At 42.3% G+C, this 26,235-nt stretch overlaps 1 protein-coding gene across 2 annotated transcripts in view; it reads left to right on the top strand.

Annotated features, from left to right (window-relative positions):
• The window catches only part of iqsec3b (IQ motif and Sec7 domain ArfGEF 3b), a 47,032-nt gene that overhangs the window by 18,194 nt on the left and 2,603 nt on the right, over positions 1-26,235 (top strand). For both annotated transcript variants that reach the window (XM_036976378.2, XM_036976369.2), the window contains exons 6-14: positions 573-734; positions 3,727-3,849; positions 11,689-11,855; positions 14,654-14,793; positions 16,540-16,671; positions 23,145-23,244; positions 25,017-25,175; positions 25,555-25,650; positions 25,731-25,774. In XM_036976378.2, the coding sequence (XP_036832273.2) occupies positions 573-734; positions 3,727-3,849; positions 11,689-11,855; positions 14,654-14,793; positions 16,540-16,671; positions 23,145-23,244; positions 25,017-25,175; positions 25,555-25,650; positions 25,731-25,774 (1,123 nt within the window). The remainder of the gene's footprint in view (positions 1-572; positions 735-3,726; positions 3,850-11,688; positions 11,856-14,653; positions 14,794-16,539; positions 16,672-23,144; positions 23,245-25,016; positions 25,176-25,554; positions 25,651-25,730; positions 25,775-26,235) is intronic.

Raw genomic sequence — 26,235 nt, 5'->3', positions numbered from 1 at the left:
CGTCTGTGCCCACTGGGTTTGTTTTCCTTGATCATTCTTTTTAAGAGTTAGTCCTGAAAATCAATTGCTTCAACAATATTTTATATGCATGTATATAACGACATGTTTGATGTTTTATGTACAAGATGCATATTTGTATAGACTATACCTAAAATAGAAGAGGCATTTGCATTGTATTTCATTTCACTGAATTCAATTCTATTTCCTTTAATTAAAATAAAAATTGCAATTCTGCATCCTGTTTACTACTTCAATTGAAATTCAATAATTGAATTGGAATTTATGAGGCATCCTCAATTCAATTCCCTGACACACACAGGGTCAAATTGTCCTTTAGCTACTCACAGAATTATTCACAGAACAGGTATCTGGTCTAGAGAGGGGTAGAGGGAAATGGGAGAGAGAGAGAGGTGTTCTCTATATATAGTGGTACATACTGTTGGCCTGCAGCCTGTAGTTAATGTAAATTAGCTAAAGTGCTTCACTGATTTGCCTGTTACTTTACGGTCCTATCCACATCCACCCCCACACACATGCATACACCGATATTGTGCTGTCTATCTCTTCTGTAGGAACCCAGAGCGAGGCATCCACTTCCTGATCACCCGTGGTTTTGTCCCAGACACGCCCATGGGCGTGGCCCACTTCCTGCTACAGAGGAAGGGCCTGAGCCGACAGATGATTGGAGAGTTCTTGGGGAACAGTAAGCTACTCTTCAACAGAGATGTCCTGGAGTGAGTCCACACACAAAATATAGCACACACATGCACAGACAACCACACATACACACTTGAATGCATGCATACGGCATATACAATATGTTTTACACATACAGTAGGGTCCGGAATGATTGGATCCCTTAATAAAGATGATCATAAAAGACTGTACAAATACTGAGCTACTGTACATTGTATGCTGTGGTGGAAAAAGTACCCAATTGTCATACTTGAGTATAAGTAAAGATAACTTAATAGAAAATGAAAAAGTAATAATTGAAAGTCACCCAGTAAAATTCTACTTGACTAAAAGTCTAAAAGTATTTGATTTTAAATATACTTAAGTATCAAAGTAAAAGTATGAATCATTTAAAATTCCTTATATTAAGCAAACCAGACAGCGCCATTTTCTTGTTTTATTGATTTATTTATTTATGGATAGCCAGGGGCACACTCCAACACTCAGACATAATTAACAAACAAAGCATGTGTGCTATGAGTCCGCCAGATCAGAGGCACAAGGGTTGACCAGGGAGGTTCTCTTGATAAGTGCGTGAATTTGACAATTTTCCTGTCCTGTTAAGAATTCAAAATGTAAAGAGTACTTTTGGGTGTCAGGGAAAATGTATGGAGTAAAAAGTACATTATTTTCTTTTGGAATGTAGTGAAGTAAAAGTAAAAGTAGTCAAAATTACAGATACCCAAAAAAACAACTTAACTTCAGTCGTGGCCAAAAGTTTAGAGAATTACACAAATATTAATTTTCACAAAGTCTGCTGCCTCAGTTTGTATGATGGCAATTTGTATATACTCCAGAATGTTATGAAGAGTGATCAGATGAAATGCAATTAATTGCAAAGTTCCTCTTTGCCATGCAAATGAACTGAAAGCCACAAAAGGACCAGCTGACATCATGTCAGTGATTCTCTCGTTAACACAGGTGTGAGTGTTGACGAGGACAAGGCTGGAGATCACTCTGTCATGCTGATTGAGTTAGAATAACAGACTGGAAGCTTCAAAAGGAGGGTGGTGTTTGGAATCATTGTTTTTCCTCTGTCAATCATGGTTAACTGCAAAGAAACACGTGCCGTCATCATTGCTTTGCACAAAAAAGGCTTCACAGGCAAGGATATTGCTGCCAGTAAGATTGCACCTAAATCAAAAATTTATCGGATCATCAAGAACTTCAAGGAGAGCAGTTCAATTGTTGTGAAGAAGGCTTCAGGGCACCCAAGAAAGTCCAGCAAGCTCCAGGACCGTCTCCTTAAGTTGATTTAGCTGCGGGATCGGGGCACCACCAGTACAGAACTTGCTAAGGAATGGCAGCAGGCAGGTGTGAGTTCATCTGCACGCACAGTGAGGCGAAGACTTTTGAAGGATGGCCTGGTGTCAAGAAGTGCAGCAAAGAAGCCACTTCTCTCCAGGAAAAACATCAGGGACAGACTGATATTCTGCAAAAGGTATAGGGATTGGACTGCTGAGGACTGGGGTAAAGTCATTTTCTCTGATGAATCCCCTTTCCGATTGTTTGGGGCATCCGGAAAAAAGCGTGTCCGGAGAAGACAAGGTGAGCGCTACCATCAGTCCTGTGTCATGCCAACAGTAAAGCATCCTGAGACCATTCATGTGTGGGGTTGCTTCTCAGCCAAGGGAGTGAGCTCACTCACAATTTTGCCTAAGAACACAGCCATGAATAAAGAATGGTACCAACACATCCTCCGAGAGCAACTTCTCCCAACCATCCAGGAACAGTTTGGTGACGAACAATGCCTTTTCCAGCATGATGGAGCACCTTGCCATAAGGCAAAAGTGATAACTAAGTGGCTCGGGGAACCAAACATCGATATTTTGGTTCCATGGCCAGGAAACTCCCCAGACCTTAATCCCATTGAGAACTTGTGGTCCATCCTCAAGAGGAGGGTGGACAACCAAAACCCCACAAATTCTGACAAACTCCAAGCATTGATTATGCAAGAATGGGCTGCCATCAGTCAGGATGTGGCCCAGAAGTTAATTGACAGCATGCCAGGGTGGATTGCAGGAGTCTGGAGAAAGAAAGGTCAACACTGCAAATATTGACTCTTTGCATCAACTTCATGTAATTGTCAATAAAATCATTTGACACTTATGAAATACTTGTAATTATACTTCAGTATTCCATAGTAACATCTGACAAAAATATCTAAAGACACTGAAGCAGCAAACTTTGTGGAAATTAATATTTGTGTCATTCTCAAAACTTTTGGCCACGACTGTAGTACTTTGAAGTAATTTTACTTAAGTATTTTACACCACTGATTGTATGCTCCAAAAATATTGTATGCTAAACTTAAAATCACCAGATTTTACAGTAGGGATGTGGTATTTTCTGCATATGCATTGTTCTTTCGAAGGCCAAACCCACTGCTGGTGTGCACGGCCATTTTGATGTGTGCTTGGGGTTATTCCTTTAGTACAATATATGTAGTTTGAGCATACAATATAGCATAGTATTTGTATTATTTATTTTATACAGTCTTTTTGCTGATCTTTATCAAGGGATCCAATAATTCCAGACCCCACTGTAAATGCGCACACATACACACATGGATGCATGCTCTCATACTGCAGAGAGAGAGAGAACCAGGAGAGAGTGTGTTTTGCTTTGAGAAAAAATAGGTCACAGCACTCAGCACAATGTTTTTCTCTACATCTCTCGCCCTTTTCTCTCTACTCCCCCTCTATCTCTCTCTCCGTCTCACACAGCTTTCTTTGCCCTTATCCATTGGACGGAATATGTACTGTATATTTGCATTTGTCAAGTGTGTAAGCATATTTGTGTGTGTGTGTGTGTATATGTGTTCCAGGTCAGTGGTTCTGTAATGAAACTATGACTAAAAAAGGAAGAAAAAAAACACCAAGAGCAGTTGTACACTCACCCTCGTACACACACACACACACACCAATGACGTCAACAGTGACATGAGCGAGACATACGCAACTAACCTCTCCTCCCCCTCTGTCTCTCTAGCTGTGTGGTGGATGAGATGGACTTCTCTGGGATGGAGCTGGATGAGGCTCTGAGGAAGTTCCAGTCTCACATCAGAGTCCAGGGAGAGGCCCAGAAGGTGGAGAGACTCATTGAAGCTTTCAGGTCAGACCCATCAACCAATCACATCACACCCTTAAACTGATCAGTCAATCAGGGTTACTCCAGGGTTAGGCACTCTAGTTCTGGAGTGCCATGAACAGCAGGTTCCAACGTAGCACCACATTTGACCTAACTACTAATAACCTCAGCAGCTGAGATAATCTATCAATATCAGAGATGAGCTCAATTCTACCTACCGAGTGTTCTCTTAGGTCTAAAACAAGAAGTGTCCTACATCCTGGATTAGGGTCTTTGGTATTTGGTATTGGTATTTTACTAGGATCCCCATTCAGCAGCTACTCTTCCTGGGGTCCACACAAAACATGAAACATAATACAGAATGACATAATACAGAACATCATTAGACAAGAACAGCTCAAGGATGACATAATACAGAACTGGGAGGGGGTAGTAGGGTAGACATGCTATTACAGGTCTGTTAGGTAACGGATGTTATGTCATCTGTCATAAGGGTGATATAAGAAGTCATTTTAACGGAGTTATTCCTTTACGGATAAACACATTAATTTCGCAAGTGATCATGTGAGCATGTGATCTTGTGAGATCTCATTTAATGTGAAGTTAATGTGATAACATGTGACAACCATGTGAAGCAATATGTGTCAACATGTGAAGCAGTGGCACCCGTTATTTTGGCATTAATACATGTCACATATCAGTTTGCAAACAAGGTAAAAAAAATAACAAAAGTTATCATTGATTAATAAAGCCACATTTTGTAAGGCATCTCCAAATGCAGGTGTTTCAGCCTAGCTCAGTGCATTCTGTGGTTGTGGGGCAGCCAGCGGAAAATACGGAACGTAGGGGTTGGTAATGTTTTCTAGTTGCGCCATGATTGGTTCAATGTTCTTTCACTCGTGGGGAAACTACGCCTTGAAAAATCTAAGGGTAGAGCTCAAGAATTCGAATCCCTTAGGTGCTGCCAAAGAGTTACATTAGAAGTGCCCATCCAAGAAGGCTCAAGGTCATTGGCCACAGATAAAATTGAGTCAAATTACATATATACAGTAGCTTTGATGGCAAGCTAGCATTCATCAACATGAATGAAGTCGACAATCTACTGGCAAATCCTTTTCAATCCTTGTCATATGAAGATACATAATGAAGAGAAATTATAGATAAAATGTATCGGTGCTCATCGGCCATTGGACATAAACATTACACAACAAGTTGGAAATCGCAAATTCAACAATGAGCTGTTTGGAAGGAATCAGTGTCTAACTGCAAGCATTGCAAAGCAATCGCTAGCCTGCTATTCAGTGGAGTGGGTGTGTGGTCCCAAATCTGGGTTTAAGGGTGTCTTTTCCAAGCTTAAAAGGATTAACATTCAACATTGACAATGCTGTCAATCCAGCATGACTTCTGCCGTGCTCAAAACAACTGGAAACTCGGAACTGGGAAATCTGACTTCAGTGCATTCAAGACAATTGGGAACTTGGAAAAAAACGAGCTCCGACTGGGAAAATAAGTTTTGAATGGTCACCCAACTTGGAATTGCAATTGCATTTCTAGAGCTCCAACCTGAAGATCACTGATGTCATCATGATGCAACCTTGTTTTTTAAGTGTTCCCAGTTGTCTTGAAAGCACCATAAATCCTGAGAATGACAGCCTTCAACGATAAAGTTTGATGACAAAATTTGCCCACGAAGGACCGCCTGTTCAAGTGGGCACAGCACTAAAAGGTGAGTCCAAAAATGTCTTGTATGCTGCTGCATAAATGATGTAATATGCCAGGGATATATGTATACTGTAGCTAAGAAAGTAATACTAGCTGTATGTTGTGTAGTAAGCTGTTTAGCTGTTGGTGGTGCACATGTAGCCTATAGCCTGTTTTAGAGAAATGTCATCTTCAAATATTGAAAGAGCTTTCATTGTATGCTTATTTATATGCCCCCTTTATTTATCCACGGTTCTGACTTGGGAGAATACTGTAAGACCGGCCCATGTTCTGTATTCTGTCACTGTACATTTCAAAAGTGCTAAACAAATAGTTATATTGACCACGTCCGTCATAGTTCGCTCATTAAAGTCTCAATCGAAATAACAGATTGCCTCTTATCCGCTTGTCATCCCCTTATGACAGTTTGTACATCTCAATTGTCAGCAGAAACCACATTTTTTCAAGCAAGTAAGCCATATTAGCTCAGTTATTTTTATGCACACTTAGAATCTAGCCCTATCAGATCTGCACTAACAAACACCTGCATAGCGGTTGTTTTGGTGGTGGATGTCACGTTGGCATGAAGGATCAGGAGACAGACGCAAGAATGCGTAATAGTTTTTTTTATTAAGCCCAAATTACGGCGTGCCGTGTCAAGGCACGGGGATGAAGACCAAACAAACAAGTAACAAAACACAGGGTAGAAACCCAAAACAAAAGAGCGAGGAGTACCTTGAATAAATAATACATGCGCACAATGATTAACCCACAGGACGAGACCCATAATCAGCTGCGCAATCCACAATGGCACGAAAGCCATTGTAACAAAAAACGACAGCCCACTGGAAACCAAAGGGCACACTTATACAAGTACTAATAATTGGGAACAGGGTACAGGTGTGCGTAATAAATGTTCTGGAGGGATCCGTGACAGTGGAACTGCATTAGAGCTGTCAAATCCACAAGTGGCTCCTGGAATTATACCAGGACTTGCATGTTTATTAGTTGGAACACCGGGATATGATATGTAATCTACACCTCAATTAGGCTGATAGAAATCCTCACTATTTTGATTTTAAATTTGAGTGTCATTATTTCTATATAGAGTAGCCTACACTTTCTCGTTCTGAAATACGAATGTGAGTAGGACTGGTGTGGCTTCGTGACAATGATTACACAGGCAGCTGCTCACCGATTTGACAGGTCTAATGCAGTTACAACTCCAACACCGCCAAAAAAGGTGTCGGCAGTCACGTGTTTATGCTTGATCTGATTGAATCTAGGTCTTAATGTCAAGTGTCCCAGAGAGCTGCTTTATTTTTGTTGTGCCATCCTGGATGAGCTGCACTACCTGAGCCACTTGTGTGGGTTGTAGACTCCGTCTCATGCTACCACTAGAGTGAAAGCACCGCCAGCATTCAAAAGTGACCAAAACAACAGCCAGGAAGCATAGGAACTGAGAAGTGGTCTGTGGTCACCACCTGCAGAACCACTCCTTTATTGGGGGTGTCTTGCTAATTGCCTATAATTTCCACCTGTTGTCTATTCCATTTGCACAACAGCATGTGAAATGTATTGTCAATCAGTGTTGCTTCCTAAGTGGACAGTTTGATTTCACAGAAGTGTGATTGACTTGGAGTTACATTGTGTTGTTTAAGTGTTGCCTTTATTTTTTTGAGCAGTGTGTATATAACATATATAATAATATATAATAAATGTATATAATTAACACTGAAAATATTTGAATAAGTATTTACACTAAGCAGTGTGTAAATTGAACACTTTTCCAGTGTCTATATGGGTCCACAGACCTCACACTTTCAGTGACAGATTTACCACTCTCAGTGTTCATTATTATTATTAATTATATATTTTTGTACATAAAAATGTGTCTATCATATGTCCATGTCCTAGGCCATTTGTGTCGAACCAAAAACACTGAGTTTACCAAACATTAGGAACACCTTCCTAATATTGAGTTGAACCCGCCCCCCTTTTGCCCTCAGAGCGGCTTAAGTTTGAGACCTTGATGTTCATCAAATGCAATTTCCATCTTAAATGATTAACCAAGAGCTAAAATGACCGTTAAAGAATCATAGGCTATGACAGTGATGTAAAGAGTAATGAAATGCAGGATGAAAAGCAATTCTGAAAAATGTCTGTTAAACACTTCTTTGGCAGTCAAATAATTTGCATATATTCAAATACCTTCAAATATTTTTTGTTTTTCTGAGACCTGTATTTGAATATCAGAGGAAATAGATGCCAATAAGATGCCTTTAGTTGAATCTCTATATTCGACTACCTCAAGTATTTGAAAAGTTGGTATTTTCAAATAAATGACAAAATACAAGTATTTTCTCTAGCTGTGAGTAGAAGATCTGTTTAGGAAGCCTTGAGTCGCTCATCCTCATGAGGTGACCTGCCCATCGGAGTTGGTCTCATTACGATGGCTTCTATATTGGAGGAGTTGGTTCACCCCAGGTGACTGATGTTTGTTTGTCTGTCTTCCCAGCTGATGTTAAGTATTTTCCTGAGGCAGCGTGGTGGAATCTTTCAAGGGGTTTGATGTGTTTTCAAAATGCGGTCCAGGTTTCCGCACCGTATAGCAGGGTCGGGGTGATCACAGCTTGTACACGTCCACTTTGTTCCTGGTGGTAGTGTTGCAATCCTTGAAGACCCTGTTTTTGAGTTTACCAAAGGCAGCACTTGTTCGAGCAATCCGATGTTGGATTTCATCATCAAATAAAATGTTATTTGTCACATGTGCCGAATACAACAGGTGTAGACCTAACAGGGAAATGCTTACATACAAGCCCTTAACCAACAATGCAGTTTTAAGAAAAATTAGTGTTGGGCCTCCCGTGTGGCGCAGTAGTTAAGGGCGCTGTACTGCAGCGCCAGCTGTGCCACCAGAGACTCTGGTTTCGCGCCCAGGCTCTCTCGTACCCGGCCGCGACCGGGAGGTCTGTGGGGCAACGTACAATTGGCCTAGCATCGTCCGGGTTAGGGAGGGTTTGGCTGGTAGGGATATCCTTGTCTCACCGTGCACCAGCGACTCCTGTGGTGCGGCTGGCTTCCGGGTTGGATGCACGCTGTGTTAAAAAGCAGTGCGGCTTGGTTGGGTTGTGTATCGGAGGACGCATGACTTTCAACATTCGTCTCTCCCGGGCCTGTACGGGAGTTGTAGCGATGAGACAAGATAGTAGCTACTAACAATTGGAAACCACAAAATTGGGGAGAAAATGTGGATAAAATTCATGCAAATAGTCTGGGTAGCCATTAGATTAGCTGTTCAGGAGTCTTATGGCTTGGGGTTAGAAGCTGTTAAGAAACCTTTTGGACCTAGACTTGGCGTTCCAGTATCGCTTGCCGTGGGGTAGCAGAGACAACAGTCTATGACTAGGGTTGATGGAGTCTTTGACAATTTTTAGGGGCTTCCTCTGACACTGCCTGGTATAGAGGTCCTGGATGGCAGGATGCTTGGCCTCAGTGATATACTGGGCCGTACGCACTACCCTCTGTAGTGCCTTGTGGTCAGAGGCCGAGCAGTTGCCCTACCAGGCAGTGAGGGAACCAGTCAGGATGTTCTCGATGGTGCAGCTGTAGAACCTTTTGAGGATCTGAGGACCCATGCCAAATATTTTCAGTTCCCTGAGGGAGAATAGGTTTTGTCATACCCTCTTCACGACTGTCTTGGTGTGTTTGGATAGTTTGTTGGTGATGTGGACACCAAGGAACTTGAAGCTCTCAACCTGCTCCACTACAGCCCCGTCAATGAGAATGGGGGTGTGCTCGGTCTTCCTTTTCCTGTAGTCCACAATCATCTCCTTTGTCTTCATCACGTTGAGAGAGAGGTTCTAATAAGGTTCTAATAAGCTGTCTCATTGTTATTGGTGATCAGGCCTACCACTGTTGTGTCGTCTGCAAACTTAATGATGGTGTTGAAGTCGTGCTTGGCCATGCAGTCATGGGTGAACAGGGAGTGCAGGAGGGGACTGAGCACACACCCCCTAATGGCCCCCGTGTTGAGGATCAGTGTGGCAGATGTGTTGTTACCTACCCTTCCCACCTGGGGGCGGCCCGCCAGGAAGTCCAGGATCCAGTTGCATTGGGAGGTGCTTAGTCCCAGCGTTCTTAGCTGAGTGATGAGCTTTGAGGGCTCTATGGTGCTGAGCTTTAGTCAATAAATAGCATTCTCACGTATGTGTTCCTTTTGTCCAGGTGGGAAAGGGCAGTGTGGACTGCAATAGAGATTGCATCATCTGTGGATCTTTTTGGGCGGTATGCAAATTGGAGTGGGTCTAGCGTTTCTGGGATAATGGTGTTGCTGTGAGCCATGACCAGCCTTTCAAAGCACTTCATGGCTACGGACATGAATGCTATGGGTCGGTAGTCATTTAGGCAGGTTAACTTAGTGTTCTTGGGCACAGGAACTATGGTGGTCTGCTTGAAACATGTTGGTATTACAGACTCAGTCAGGGACAGGTTGAAAATGTCAGTGAAGACGCTTGCCAGTTGGCCAGCATGCTTCCGTGTTGCTTGCCTCGAAGCGAGCATAGAAGTAATTTAGCTCGTCTGGTAGGCTCTTGTCACTGGCAGCTCACGGCAGTGCTTCCCTTTGTAGTCTGTAATAGTTTGCAAGCCCTGCCACATAAGATGAGCGTTGGAGCTGGTGTAGTACATTTCAATCTTAAGTCTTATATTGATGCTTTGCCCGTTTGATGGTTCGTTGGAGGGCATAGCGCAATTTCTTATAAGCTTCCAGGTTAGAGTCCCGCTCCTTGAAAGTGGCAGCTCTACCCTTTAGCTCAGTGCGGATGTTGCCTGTAAACCATGACTTCTGGTTGGGGTATGTACATACGGTCACTGTGGGGACAGCGTTGTTGATGCACTTATTGATGAAGCCAGTGACTGATGTGGTGTACTCCTCAATGCCATCGGAAGAATCCCGGAACATATTCTAGTCAGTGCTAGCAAAACAGTCCTGTAACTTAGCATCTGCGTCGTCTGACCACTTCTTTATTGAGTGAGTCACTGGTGCTTCCTGCTTTAGTTTTTGCTTGTAAGCAGTAATCAGGAGGATAGAATTATGGTCAGATTTGCCAAATGGAGTGCGAGGGAGAGCTTTGTACGAGTCTCTGTGTGTAAAGTTGCTCTAGAGTTTTTTCCCCCTCTGGTTGCACATTTAACATGCTGGTAGAAATGAGGTAAAACAGATTTAAGTTTCCTGCATTAAAGCCCCCGGCCACTAGGAGCGCCGCCGCTGGATGAGCGTTTTCCTATTTGCTTATGGCCTCATACATCTCATTGAGTGCGGTCTTAGGATATTATCCATTAGGAAATTGGTGGAGAGGTGGCTACCTAGGTATGTGAAACTGGGAATGTTTTCAAGTATTGTATTGTTGGCAGTGACCTTGGGGGATGGCAGGTTGCTTCCCATGGTTGCTGGAAGTAGTTCTTTGTTTTTCTGGGGTTGAGTGTTAGACCCATCCTGCTGTATGCTTTTGTGAATATGTTAGCAGTGACCTGGATATCAGCTTCTGAACTCACACAAACACTGCTCCTTCCCAGTGTCAAGAGTATTTGATGTGCAGCAGGACTCTCAAGAAACTGAAAACTCAGGAAGCTTGTATGTGTGTATCTCTTCTCAGGATGTAAGAACCCACAAATAAACAGTATTACATAATGTCTGAAGTTAAGAAAGAAAAATTAAATAGTTACTAACTAATGACACGAATGGACAAGCAGTTTGTCTCTGAGGCCATTACAACAGAATAGCTTTCTGTCTCGGCAGATAGCCTAGCATTTAGTATTGGGCCAGAGACAAAGTGGAAAATCTGTTGATGTGCCTTTGAGCAAGGCACTTAACCCTAATTAAGTCAGGGTTGCTGTTAAGAACTCTCACTCTCAGGGGGAGTTGGTATATGCAAAAAACACATCCAATTCATGTCCAGTGCACAGAAATAGAACACATTTATGCATCCACCAAATTATTATTGTTATTATTTCACTTTGTCTTTGTGTCCCTTTCACTGTCTCTCTCTTTGACTATCTCATTCTCTGTCTCTTTTTCAATATCTCCCTCTACCCCCCTGTTAGAGGTACTGTATTTGTAACAACAACTCTCTTTACATCTCTCTCTCTCCATCTCTCCAGTCAGAGGTATTGTATGTGTAATCCCGAGGTGGTGCAGCAGTTCCATAACCCAGACACCATTTTCATCCTGGCCTTTGCTGTGGTCCTCCTCAACACTGATATGTATTCCCCTAACATCAAACCTCAACGCAAGATGGGCCTTGACGACTTCATACGTAACCTACGAGGTGACTGGCTGTCTTTGTATATGTGTGTCTGTGTTTGTCTGTCTGTGTGTTGTTTGTGTGTGAAACACAAATCTATAAACGGTACCTAGCTTGTTAAACGGTACCTAGCTTGTTAAACGGTACCTAGCTTATTAAACGGTACCTAGCTTATTAAACGGTACCTAGCTTGTTAAACGGTACCTAGCTTATTAAACGGTACCTAGCTTGTTAAACGGTACCTAGCTTATTAAACGGTACCTAGCTTATTAAACGGTACCTAGCTTGTTAAACGGTACCTAGCTTATTAAACGGTACCTAGCTTATTAAACGGTACCTAGCTTATTAAACGGTACCTAGCTTATTAAACGGTACCTAGCTTATTAAACGGTACCTAGCTTATTAAACGGTACCTAGCTTGTTAAACGGTACCTAGCTTATTAAACGGTACCTAGCTTGTTAAACGGTACCTAGCTTATTAAACGGTACCTAGCTTGTTAAACGGTACCTAGCTTGTTAAACGGTACCTAGCTTATTAAACGGTACCTAGCTTGTTAAACGGTACCTAGCTTATTAAACGGTACCTAGCTTATTAAACGGTACCTAGCTTGTTAAACGGTACCTAGCTTATTAAACGGTACCTAGCTTGTTAAACGGTACCTAGCTTATTAAACGGTACCTAGCTTATTAAACGGTACCTAGCTTGTTAAACGGTACCTAGCTTATTAAACGGTACCTAGCTTGTTAAACGGTACCTAGCTTATTAAACGGTACCTAGCTTGTTAAACGGTACCTAGCTTATTAAACGGTACCTAGCTTGTTAAACGGTACCTAGCTTATTAAACGGTACCTAGCTTGTTAAACGGTACCTAGCTTATTAAACGGTACCTAGCTTGTTAAACGGTACCTAGCTTATTAAACGGTACCTAGCTTGTTAAACGGTACCTAGCTTATTAAACGGTACCTAGCTTGTTAAACGGTACCTAGCTTATTAAACGGTACCTAGCTTATTAAACGGTACCTAGCTTATTAAACGGTACCTAGCTTATTAAACGGTACCTAGCTTATTAAACGGTACCTAGCTTATTAAACGGTACCTAGCTTATTAAACGGTACCTAGCTTGTTAGTGGGGTTGCGTCTTTGTTTTTGCCTTTTTTGCTTTTCTTTTGAGCCTACTGATAGAAGAAAGAATAAAAATAATCTGAAGTCCACGGTGGTAATTTATGGACAGTGTGTGCCTGTGTGTGTTTGACTCAGTATAATAAGCTGCAGAAGTCTTGCAACATTTATGACAGTGTTTCTGAGCCTGGTGTTAGAGACTAGAGACACTGGAGCGGTTATTTATAGAACAGGTGCACAGACAATGCTTTGTACACTTAGTATACCAAACATTAGGAACACCTTCCTAATATTGAGTTGCACCCCCTTTCGCCCTCAGAACAGCCTCTATTTGTCGGGGCATGGACTCTTCAAGGTGTCAAAAGCGTTCCACAGGGATGCTGGCCCATGTTGACTCAAGTTACACACGGGAAACACACGGGAAACTGGAGCGTGAAAAAAACAGAAGTGTTGCAGTTCTTGACACAAACCGGTGGGCCGGGCACATACCACCATGCCCTGTTCAAAGGCACTTAAATATTTTGTCTTGCCCCTTTACAGTCTGAATGGCACACATACACAATCCATGTCTCAATTGTCTCAAGGTTAAAAAATCCTTATCTAACCTGTCTCCTCCCCTTAATCTACACTGATTGAAGTGGATTTAACAAGTGACATCAATAAGGGGTCATAGCTCTCACTTGGATTCACCTGGTCAGTCTATGTCATGTTTTGTATACTCAGCATATATTTTAATACAACACAGGACCAATTTCATATGGAATGATTGACAGCTGGTTGAAGGAGACAGATTGAATTGTGGGGGATCAGGGATGGTGAATCTAGAGAACACACCAAATTGGGGGGTGAGAGAGGATGGACTGGGAGTTGAACATCATTAACTCCTGCCCGCTCCCGAGTGGTGCAGCAGTCTAAGGCACTGCATCTCAGTGCTAGAGGCATCACTACAGACCCTGGTTTGATTCCAGGCTGTATCACAACTGGCTGTGACTGGGAGTCCCATAGGGCGGTGGACAATTGGCCCAGCGTCGTCCGGGTTTGGCCGGTGTAGGCTGTCATTGTAAATAAGAATTTGTTCTTAACTGACTTGCCTAGTTAAATAAAATAAATAACTCAGGAAAATGTTCTACTGGGGATGAGGCTTCTGTTGAGTCTCTCTTGACTGAAACACAGCACAAGATCTCCCTCTAGTGGTGAGATACAGCCACAGCAGGGGGATAGATTTAATTTTTATTTTGTCACATGCACAGGGTCGCAGATGAAGTTGCAGTGTACAGTGAAATACTTGTGTGAATGAATCAATAATATTAATAATAATGATATGGTAGGAATAGTGGTGGCTATTCAGTATGATAAATGTCCATCGGGCTGGGGGCAGGGTAGATGTCCAGTGGGGAAGCAGAAAAGGGTGGGTGGGGGGGGCTGACTAGTGGTGGCTATTCAGCAGCCCGATGGTCTGGGGGTAGAAGCTATTGGCCAGTCTGTTTGTTTTAGCCATGATGCTCCTGTACTGCCCGCATCTGAGTGATGGAAGTGGGGAGAACAGGCCGTGGCTCGAATGGCTGAGGTCCCTGATGATCCTAACATCAGCCACTCCTGCCTTGTGCTGCAACGAGCCTGAACCAGGGGTGGAGTTAATTCAGTTTGCAATTCATTTTCGGGAATTCCCTCTCTAGTTCCTTGTGTGTCCCTGTTCCCTCAGGAGTGGATGACGGGGCAGACATCCCCAGGGAGATGGTGACAGGGATCTATGAGAGGACCCAGCAGAGAGAGCTACGCTCCAACGAAGACCACGTCACCTACGTCAGCCGTGTGGAACAGTCCATACTGGGCATGAAGACGGTGAGTGTGTTGTGTGACTGAGGGAGAGCCTGAAAGAGAGATTGGTGTATGTGTGTGTGTGTGAGAGAGAGAGTGGAGTCTGTGTGTGTGTTTACCCCATGGTTTACAGTTGAAGTCGGAAATGTACATACACCTTAACCAAATACATTTAAACTCAGTTTTTCACAATTCCTAACATTTAATCCTAGTAAAGAATCCCTGTCTTAGGTCAGTTAGGATCACCACTTTATTTTAAGAATGTGAAATGTCAGGATAATAGTAGAGAGAATGGTTTATTTAAACTTTTACTTCTTCCATCACATTCCCAGTGGGTCAGAAGTTTACATCCATTAAATTAGTATTTGGTAGCATTGCCTTCAAATTGTTTAACTTGGGTGAAACGTTTCAGGTAGCCTTCCACAAGCTTCCCACAATAATTTGTGTGAATTTTGGCCAATTCCTCCTGACAGAGCTGGTGTAACTGAGTCAGGTGTGTAGGCCTCCTTGCTCGCATGCACTTTTTTTAGTTCTGCCCACAAATGTTCTATAGGATTGAGGTCAAGGCTTTGTGATGGCCACTCCAATACCTTTACTTTGTTGTCCTTAATCCATTTTGCCACAACTTTGGAAGTATACTTGGGATCATTGTCCATTTGGAAGACTCATTTGCGACCAAGCTTTAACTTCCTGACTGATGTCTTGAGATGTTGCTTCAATATATCCACATAATTTTTCCGCCTCATGATGCCATCTATTTTGTGAAGTGCACCAATCTCTCCTGCAGCAAAGCACCCCCACAACATGATGCTGCCACCCCCATGCTTCACGGTTGGGATTGTGTTCTTTGGCTTGCAAGCCTCCCCCTTTTTCCTCCAAACATAACGATGGTCATTATGGCCAAACATTTTCTATTTTTGTTTCATCAGACCAGAGGACATTTCTTCAAAAAGTACAATATTTGTCCCCATGTGCAGTTGCAAACCGTAGTTTTTTTGGCGGTTTTGGAGCACTTGCTTCTTCCTTGCTGAGCGGTCTTTCAGGTTATGTCGATAAAGGACTCGTTTTACTGTGAATATAGATACTTTTGTACCTGTTTCCTCCAGCATCTTCACAAGTTTCTTTGCTGTTGTTCTTGGATTGATTTGCACGTTTTGCACCAAAGTACGTTCATCTCTAGGAGACAGAACGCATCTCCTTCCTGAGTGGTATGACGGCTGCGTGGTCCCATGGTGTTTATACTTGCGTACTATTGTTTGTACAGGTGAACGTGGTACCTTCAGGTGATTGGAAATTGCTCCCAAGGAAGAACCAGACTTGTGGAGGTCTAAAAATGTTTCTCTGAGGTCTTGGTTGATTTCTTTTGATTTCCATATGATGTCAAGCAAAGAGGCACTGAGTTTGAAGGTAGGCCTTGAAATACATCCACAGGTACACCTCCAATTGACTCAAATTATGTCAATTAGCCTATCAGAAGCTTCTAAAGCCATGACATTATTTTCTGGAATTTTCCAAGCTGATTAAAGGCACAGTCAACTTAGTGTATGTAAACGTCTGACCCACTGGAATTGTGATACAGTGAATTATAAATGAAATAATCTGTCTGTAAACAATTGTTGGAAAAAATACTTGTGTCATGCACAAAGTAGGTGTCCTAACCGACTTGACAAAACTAGTTTGTTAACAAGACATTTGTGGAGTGGTTGAAAAATAAGTGTATGTAAACTTCCGACTTCAACTGTATGTGTGTGTGTGTGTGTTTTTCTGTAGATCCTGTCTGTGCCCCACCGTAGGCTGGTCTGCTGCTGTCGTTTGTTTGAGGTGGCAGACTTCAACAAACCTCTGAAACAGAAACTGGCGAACACCCAAAGAGAGGTGTTCCTTTTCAACGACCTCATACTGGTGAGAACACACACAAGCACACACACACGCACTCATGGACACATGCACACACACACCCACACGTTAAAGCATGACCAGTGTTTATTTAAGTGATAATGCCCGAGAAGCTGGTGTTTGGAGGATATATTGGCAATGGTGTTGTTAGACCTGGAAAACCGTGCCAATATATCCTCCAAACACCGGCTTCTCAGGCATTATCACTTTTATGCAATGGTACCAACATAATCAAATAATGATTTTCATTAAAAACATTATTCTGATGAATTTATTCTTCCTTTCACAAGATATAGTCCCAAAACAAATCTAGGGTTGCTACCCAAGCCGGCCGGTCATTCGTTCTATTGGTTCGGTTGCCAGAGATGCGACCCAGTTGTTCAGTCTTTTTGTTCTGTTTCTATGGACGCGACCCAGTTGTTCAGTCTTTTTGTTCTGTATCTATGGACGCGACCCAGTCGTTCAGTCTTTTTGTTCTGTTTCTATGGACGCGACCCAGTTGTTCAGTCTTTTTGTTCTGTATCTATGGACACGACCCAGTCTTTCGTTCTAAATCAGTGGTCATCAACCGTTTCTGAGTCAAGATCACTTTCTGAGTCAAAATGCTGAGATCTACCGCTCTGATTTTTTTTATTAACATGACTTAAAAAATGTAAGCCTATGCAACATTAACCAATTAAAAACAGTACTGTAGCAATGAGGTTGGTGCAGTAAGCTATAGGCCCAATACATTATCACCACATACTGGCTTTGCTTGAATTTACCTGCCAATGCATTGTTGTTCAGGACATTTAAAAAATATATATATTTCAAATCTTGAGGTAGGCTATATGATCACACCGGTAATAGATCCATTGTTCTATTACTTGTGAGCCACAGCTGAGTGAAAATACATTTAAATAATTAGCTTTTTATTTTACTGGGCTGATGGTGGTTGCATCTGATGGTCAGTCTCAGGGAGAGAGCAGCAGACTGAGGCTCTGTCTCTCAACATCCCTCCGCTCTCCCTTTCCTCCACTGACCAAAAAGGGACACTGTCTTCCAGCTGATGGCGAAACTCGAGTCGCACTGCATTATTTCTGCCTCATGGACAAATTCATGTTGTTACTCCTATGAACAGAGAAAGTTAAATATTCCTTGATATTAAAAATTATCCAAGCCGCTAATAATAACAACAACGCAAGCCTATATATGCACTTTCCTATTCATTCATTACTGCTGCACTGCTTGTTGTAGCGCTGAGTGGAAATAGGAAGAACGCGCATTTTATGGGTTATAAAAGTGTTGAATACAAAGTGTTGACAGCTCTGAGTATGAACTTAAATATGAACTCTCATAAAAACAGCAGCTCTTTGCTGTATTCGTTGACAGTCTCTCTCTAGTTAAGGTTTTAAATGTTTTGAAATCTCACAGTATCAATTTTGCCGTAGCTTTCTTTTACGCCTCCTACGTTACTGCAGATTTGGTCATCTGAGCAATCTGATTGGCCAGCGGTACGCATAGTGTACTTGATTTCCTCTCCAGGCCCACCGGGAAGGCAGAGTTTGTACCTTCAGACAAATGAAATGGTAACAGTTTTCCTACCCGGCGCCCAGGGCTGCACCTACCACCAACAGCCTGAGACTAATAAAACAAATTAGGAACACAAAGGCTTTATCTTTGGGTTTATGTCACGTTCTGACCCTAATTCTTGTGTTATTTCTTTGTTTTAGTTGGTCAGGACGTGAGTTGGATGGGTATTCTATGATTTGTGTTTCTAGGTTGGGTTTCTTGTTTGGCCTGATATGGTTCTCAATCAGAGGCAGGTGTTAGTCATTGTCTCTGATTGGGAACCATATTTAGGTAGCCTGTTTTCTGTTGGGGTTTGTGGGTGGTTGTTTTCAGTCTTTGTGTGACTGCACCAGACAGAACTGTTTCGGTTGTCACTTTGTTGTTTTGTGTTTTTGAAGTGTTCAGTTTTCCATTAAAAAGATGAACACTAACCACGCTGCGCTTTGGTCCTCTCTATCTCCTGACGACAACCATTACAGTTTATTACAGAAATGTTTGGCGATCGACTAGAAATGCCTTGGAGATCGACAAGTCGACTGGTTGGTGACCACTGTTCTAAATGTTCCATTGCCATACTGGCTGGCAACGTTCTTATGGCTTGCTTGCTAGCTAGCCAACTACGGCTAACTTAGTCACGTCAAACAGTGCAAACAGAAACAACAGTAGCTGCATTTGTTTAAGCTGTTTTCTAGTGATATTTATTTGGATAATTCCATAATAATGAGCTAATGAGGCACGATTTCACCTGGCATAGAAAATGTACTCTCTGTTAGGTAAGGTGACCAGATGTCTGAAATGAAAACCGGGGACATTTCCAGTTCGGTGGTCAATATATAATTAAAATAGCCAATGTTATATTATCTATGAAATAAAAAAGGGGGACAATTCCGGTTTCATGTATTTAGTCTTAACAGGCCCACTGTGATAGACAGAAAACAACTATATTACAGAAACACTACAGACAAGACAGAACTGTCCGATCTGAACAGCCATTCAGTGGTCCTGCTACAATAAGAGCAGAAGAGAACATGAGCAAAATTGAAAAAATTGACAATAGTAAATGTGAAATACTTAACATAAAGAAATAAGATGCTGACGAGATTGGTAACTACATAATATACTTATACCAACCTAATATGTATATTTCTCCGAAGAATGTATCTTCATCAGGATTGCTCTGTCTTTGGCCAGCTTCTCCATGAACTCCTGGCAGGGGAGGTTGAAGTTTATCTTCACAATAAGCATGGCCTTGATGGTAGTAACAGTAAACCTATTTCTTGCTGCTGTCCATAGATCATTAATTTGGGAGAACACTCTCTCGACTGGTGCATTACTTCCAGGTAAGCACATGACAACAGACGCTAATCTAGCTAGGTTAGTGTGTGGGATGTCATTCTCTTTGAAGTGGGTAACCACTGTGTTCCATCTCTGACTAAGTGGTATCTCAGATGTTTTCCATTCTTCAAGCGATCCCCCTTTAGGAACTCTTGCAGGCCAGTAACCTCGTCACACAATGCATCCTCATTGATGGTCACATTGGGGTATTTTTCCTGCAGTGTGCCTGCTGCCTTCTGGATCTCTTCACGCTGAGGTTGCCTTTTTAAAAGGAGACCATGTAAATCTTTTAGATTATCTGTGTGCTTTCCCCATGCTTGCAAGTAGTTCACAGCCGTAGTGAAGAATGGTTGGGATGTTTTGAGAAAGCTCTCTTTAGACATGGCTCCATTTTCCTCTAGCTCTTTCAGAAGTCCTCTGACCAAAACTGTAATGAAGTTGTCATCATCTCTTGCAGAGAATTTTGCCTCAACGTTTCTCAGAATTGCAGCTGACTCCACAGCACAGTGGTCCTGGCCTCCAAGCATCTTGATCGTGTCACTGAATACGGTCAAGTTTCCATGGACAAAGGCCAGCCAAAGTTCAGTCAGTGGACCTTTGAACATTGTTCACAGAACAACAGGGCATTTGTCTTCAGAAATAAAAAAGGATTTCAATGGCACATACATTTTCAGCACTCTTCCTAGAGCAGGGAGCATGGACAGCCAGCAAACATAGCTGTGTCCTAAAATGTTATGGTACTCCTGGCCAACAAACTCACAAAAGCCCTTCAGTCTTTCTACTCTGACGGTGAAAATATGAACATATCCAAATATCTTTGTGAGCAGGTACTCAACATCATATCCAAAGCTGTTCTGGCTGTGTTATAAGTGATGTGGGCAGGACAACCGAAGCCAACCTCCCGCTGCAGAGAATTTTTAACTTTGGTATGGACATTGACCCTCCCCAGCCTATTCAGCCCTCCAAAGTTGGTATTTGTTGTCGGCAGAGAATGTTTTCCAGGTTACATTTTTGGATGACCACCAGGACCTCGGCTGCAATTTCCTCTGCTGTTTCTCCATTCAATTCAACAAAATCAAGCAGTTTTGTTTCCATAGATGTGCTGCCATCATATATCTTACATATCTGACTACTATTGGCAGCAGCTTTAAATGTCCATGATTGGACGTATCAATGGACAGGGACACAAATTCAACCTGGTCTAGGTCCTGTGTTAGCAAAGTAGTTGCCCATGTTGCTAACACGTTGGCGTCACACTCACTATGGCGTCACATTTTGTCCTAGCACATGTACACTTTGGCTCACAAAGCTTCCGTGTCAGTTGTGCTGTGCAGTCCATAGATCTGTAACTATGATTGTGTCACATAGTGTGGTATGCAAAGACACCCTCCTGCACAGCTAAACCATATTGTTCTTGGGAAGGCTCTACCTTCTTGAAGAATGTGGTGACAGAGGGCATACCAACACGGCCAATCAGAGAGGCTTTATGCTTTTTCGGCTGCTGATTTTCTACCACTGCCGTTCTTCTCCGGCTGACAATTGAAAGAGAGGAATTACAAAGGGTGCAGTGAACAATTCTATCGTCTTGACCTGAGCGTATAAATGGAAATTCTCTCATGTTTTTCATAAAAAGTGCATTTCCGTTTCTTGGAAAGTGTCATTGTATCTCCTCTGTCTGTTCTTGTGTCACTCTTCTTACGCTCAACTTTTTCTTCTCCTCTTTTCTTCACTCGTCTTCCTTTCCTTCTCTTCACCTTTCCACCTCACTCTTCTACACTCTCCTTCCTTCACTCTTTTTAACTCCCTTAATTTTTCCTTCTCCTTTCTCTCCAATCTGTATTAATAAACAACATAATATTAGATAAAATACTTTGGTTAACAGATTCCCATTGCTTGCCTCATTTTTGTATTTATCTCAAAAACATTGTTTGGAATAATAAATTGGCAGGCTCTGTAACCATAGCTTTACCTTTCCTCCTCTGTCTCCTTCACTCTTCTTCCTCCTCTCCTTCCTCTCCACTACTAATGTTATCCATGAACATTTCTAAATATATTGTAACGACCCTGGGTTTATAAGCGCGGAAATCGACCCTGCCGTTTGAGCATGCTTTTGCGGCACAGTCGGTAGCGCGCCGGACCTCGAGGTCGAGGGTTCAAGACCTACTCCCTGCTGTTTCATTACATTGGTGTCAGAAGTGATCGTACCTCGTATCCACGACAGTGCGTGTGCTTGGCCGCTGAGAGCGTTCCTGGAAGACGTAGAGCCGCGAGGACGCGCTCTTTGAAAGGAGGGAGTAGTGTAACGACCCTGGGTTTATAAGCATGGAAATCGACTCTGCCGTTTGAGCATGCTTTTGCGGCACCGTCGATAGCGCGCCGGACCTCGGGCTAGAAGGTCGAGGGTTCGAAACCTACTCCCTGCTGTTTCATTACAATATTTTCACACTACTTATTCTAATTCCAAACCATTAAAATTGTAATCTACAAAAATATTCTCAGAATTAATTGTGCATTCATTTAATATAATCATATTTTCAAAATATCCCGTCCACTGCATGTTTACATGTGAACGTTTTTTAACCTAGCTACCATAACAGTAGCTAGCTAACTTAACGTTAGTCTACATAGCTAACGTTAGCTAGCATAACCTATTTAAAACCTTATAGAGCAGAACATCTATCTATATAATACATTGTTACATAACATCACTAGCTATTATCTCAAACGATTTTAACTTACCTGGCTTGAAAAGACGTTTCTGGTGATGTTGTGGGTTCACTTGACACTTGCTAGCTTCTGGCCGAGTTTTCCACAGCAGTTTTCTCTAAAACTATCGCGAGCAAGTAGTTAGTAGAAGAAGAAGAGTGAATGAAGCTGTATAGCGAGCAGCCCCCTCTGCTGGACAAAACAAGCACAACGCGATTGAGACGTCAACCGGTAGGCTGTGCTGCCCGTTCTTTCTTGCCAAGTAAAATATTTCACTTTGCGGTCTGTTTTTAACGGTTAAATAAGCACAATTAACACAATACCTTCAAACTGAAGATGAAAATACTGCAAACTAGCTGCACTTCGTTTCGTTGTACCTTTTTCAATTGACATTTCTTTATATATATCCATAAAAATGATGCCAGCTGATTCATGACTTCGACTGGCTGAAAACGCTGCCTGCCTCTCTCTCGTCCCAACTCCCGATTCCAACACGTTCATTTCCATGGGACAGTTGGATATCGAATTTGAATATTGAAAAAACTTTGCAAATGTCGGAGAGACAGACAGTAAGGTTTATACACATTTTCGCTGTTGAAAACTAAATGTTAGTCTAAAAGAAATGTGAGATGACGTCTAAATGGAGATCAAGTTCATTTAATTGTCTGGCTGGGCTGATGAGACACTGGATGGCGCAGTCAAATCGAACGGTCATAGATTTAGCCGGTGGTAATTTGTGGAATAGACACCGGCTGGAATGCGCTTTTAACCAATCAGCATTCAGGATTAGACCCACCTGTTGTATAAGTGTGTGCGTATGTGTATGTGCACGTATGCGTGTGTGCTCACTGTATGGCTTATGTCCATTCTGTTGTCTCCTCACACAGATCCTGAAGCTGTGTCCAAAGAAGAAGACTTCTGCTTCCTACACCTTCTGTAAAGCCATGGGTCTACTGGGCATGCAGTTTCACCTCTTCAGCAATGAATGTAACTACTACAACTACTACAACTTGCTACTACTACTATAACTACTCTACTACTACTACTACTCTACTATTGCTACTACTACTACAACTACTACTACACTACTACTACTAGTAGCTCCCGAATGGCGCAACGGTTTAAGGCACTGCATCTCAGTGCTATAGGTGTCACTACAGATCCTGGTTCAATCCTGGGCTGAATCACAACCGGCCGTGATTGGGAGTCTGATAGGGCGGTGCACAATTGGCTCAGCGTTGTCCGGGCTAGGGTAGGGTTTGGCTGGGATAGGCCGTCATTGTACAATTGTAAGAATTTGTTCTTAACTGACTTGCCTAGTTAAATAAAGGTTAATAAATACTATTACTATCACTACTCTATTATTATTATTACTACTACTAATCTGCTACTCAACTACTTCTACTCTACTATTATTACTACTATACTACTACTACTACTTTACTACTACTACTAATATTACTACAACTACTACTGCTACTCTACTAGTATTATCACTACAACTACTCTACTACCACCACTACTCTGCCACTACTATTACTACTACTACTACTACTACTACTACTCTACTACTTCTACTCTACTATTATTATTACTACTAAGACTACTTTACCACTATTACTACTACTGCTTCTACTATCACTATTACTACTACTCTACTATTAGTATCACTACTACTACTCTACTACTACCACTAATATGCTACTACACTTATTATTACTACTACTACTACAACTACACATCTACTACTACTACTACTGCTCTACTACTACTACTACTACACTACTACTACTACCACTACTCTACTGCTATTAGTATTACTACTACTACTACTACACTACTACTACTACTACTACTATTCTACTCTATTATTACTACTACTACTACTACTACTACTACTACTACTACTCTGCTATTATTATTATTATTACTACTACTACTACTACTACCACTACTCTGCTACTACTACTTCTACACTACTACTATTACTACTCTACTACACCTACTACTACTCTACTACTATTACTACTCTACTACTGCTACTACTATTGCTACTACTACTACTACTACTGCCACTACTATTGCTACTACTACTACTCTACTACTACTACTCTGCTACTACTATTACTACTGCTACTACTATTGCTACTACTACTACTCTACTACTACTACTCTACTATTATTACTACTACTACTACTACTCTGCTACTAATATTACTACTACTACTCTACTACTACTCTACTACTACTACTACTACTACTACTACTACTACTCTGCTACTAATATTACTACTACTACTCTACTACTACTCTGCTACTACTATTACTACTACTACTACTACTCTACTATTATTATTACTACTACTCTACTACTGCTATTACTATTATTACTACTACTAGTACTACTACTATACTATTACTACTACTACTACTACTCAACTATTATTATTACTACTACTACTACTCTACTACTACTCTGCTACTACTACAGCTCTACTATTATTATTACTACTACTACTTTAAAAGTAACGCTACTACTACACTACTACTACTACTCTACTACTACTACACTACTACTACTACACTACTACTACTACTACTACTACTACTACTACTGCTATACTATGCTATTACACTGTACTGCCCCATACATAGCTAACTATGAGCGGTGACATTATCTGTCCAGAGTCCTACTATGCCCATGGCATCGCCATTCTGGTTACATAGCTAACTGTTTTTGTGTGTGTGTGTGTGTTCAGACTATGCTCATGGCATCACCATGTTGAGTCCGTTCTCTTCAGAGAAGAAGCAGCTGGTGAGTTTCTGCTCCCCCAGCGGAGAGGAGCTCAGGAATTTCACAGAGGAGCTACGTGAGTCCATCACTGAGGTCAACGAGATGGAGCAGATACACATCCAATGTGAGCACACACACATACGCACGTACGCACGCACACACATACGCACGCACGCACGCACACACACCACACACATACGCACGCACACACACGCATACGCACGCACAACACACGCACAACACACACACACACACACGCATACGCACGCACGCACACCACACACGCATTCGTACGCACACCACACACACACGCATACGCACGCACACCACACGCCCACACACGCATTCGCACACACACCACACACACACGTATACGCACGCACACCACACACACACGCATACGCACGCACACCACACGCACACACACGCATTCGCACGCACACCACATGCACACACAAGCAGGCTCTTTATGTAATTATATGGTCATATCTCGCTGTCTGTAGGGGAGCTGGAGAGAGAACAGGGGGTGCAGACTCACACTCCCCACACCAATGGAGGACAGATGGACACACTCAGTCGACACACAGGATCACCCACTGGTAACAAACACAAAGTTAGCGACTAGCATCCACACATCATGCTGTGTATCTGAGTGTCACTTGTGTGTTTCTGCTCTCAGCCCAGCAAGACCTGTATGACAAGACTGGCAACAACACTGTGGAGGTGAGTCACATACACACTCTGCCTCAGGTAAGTGTATGTGTGTTAGCAAAGATGCACACAGGCGAGGAGTAGGGAGACCCTCCTCAGCTCCCTCCAGCTCTGTGTGCCTCATAGCAACACAGCTGCAACTGGAGGGATAGCTTTAGCCATCAGCCTTCTGCTAACAGAGACCAGTAATTAGCTATTAGCCACCTGCCAATGCACGGTTATCTATTAGCTATTAGCCTCCTGCTAGTAGGGAGTTAGCTATCAGCCTCCTGCTAACACAACATCTGCCTCCCAGCCGTCATAAGCTTTTCTAAGCCCTGCTGGCTTGCTAGAAAACCATCTCCATGGCAAGACTCAGAGTTAATGTATGTGTGTGTCTGTGTATGCATGCACATGTATGACTCAAGCCCTGGCAGCCCCAACCCCTAACTCTTAGTCAGTCCTTTAGCAATGTAAATCTCTGTGTTGGATGA

The sequence above is a fragment of the Oncorhynchus mykiss genome, chromosome 1 (genome assembly GCF_057628025.1).
Source record: "Oncorhynchus mykiss isolate SJ-2025 chromosome 1, ASM5762802v1, whole genome shotgun sequence".
In the NCBI taxonomy this organism is placed as follows: Eukaryota; Metazoa; Chordata; class Actinopteri; order Salmoniformes; family Salmonidae; genus Oncorhynchus; species Oncorhynchus mykiss.
Note: the sequence above shows the minus strand (reverse complement) of the source record. Positions and strands in the feature narration are given on the sequence as shown.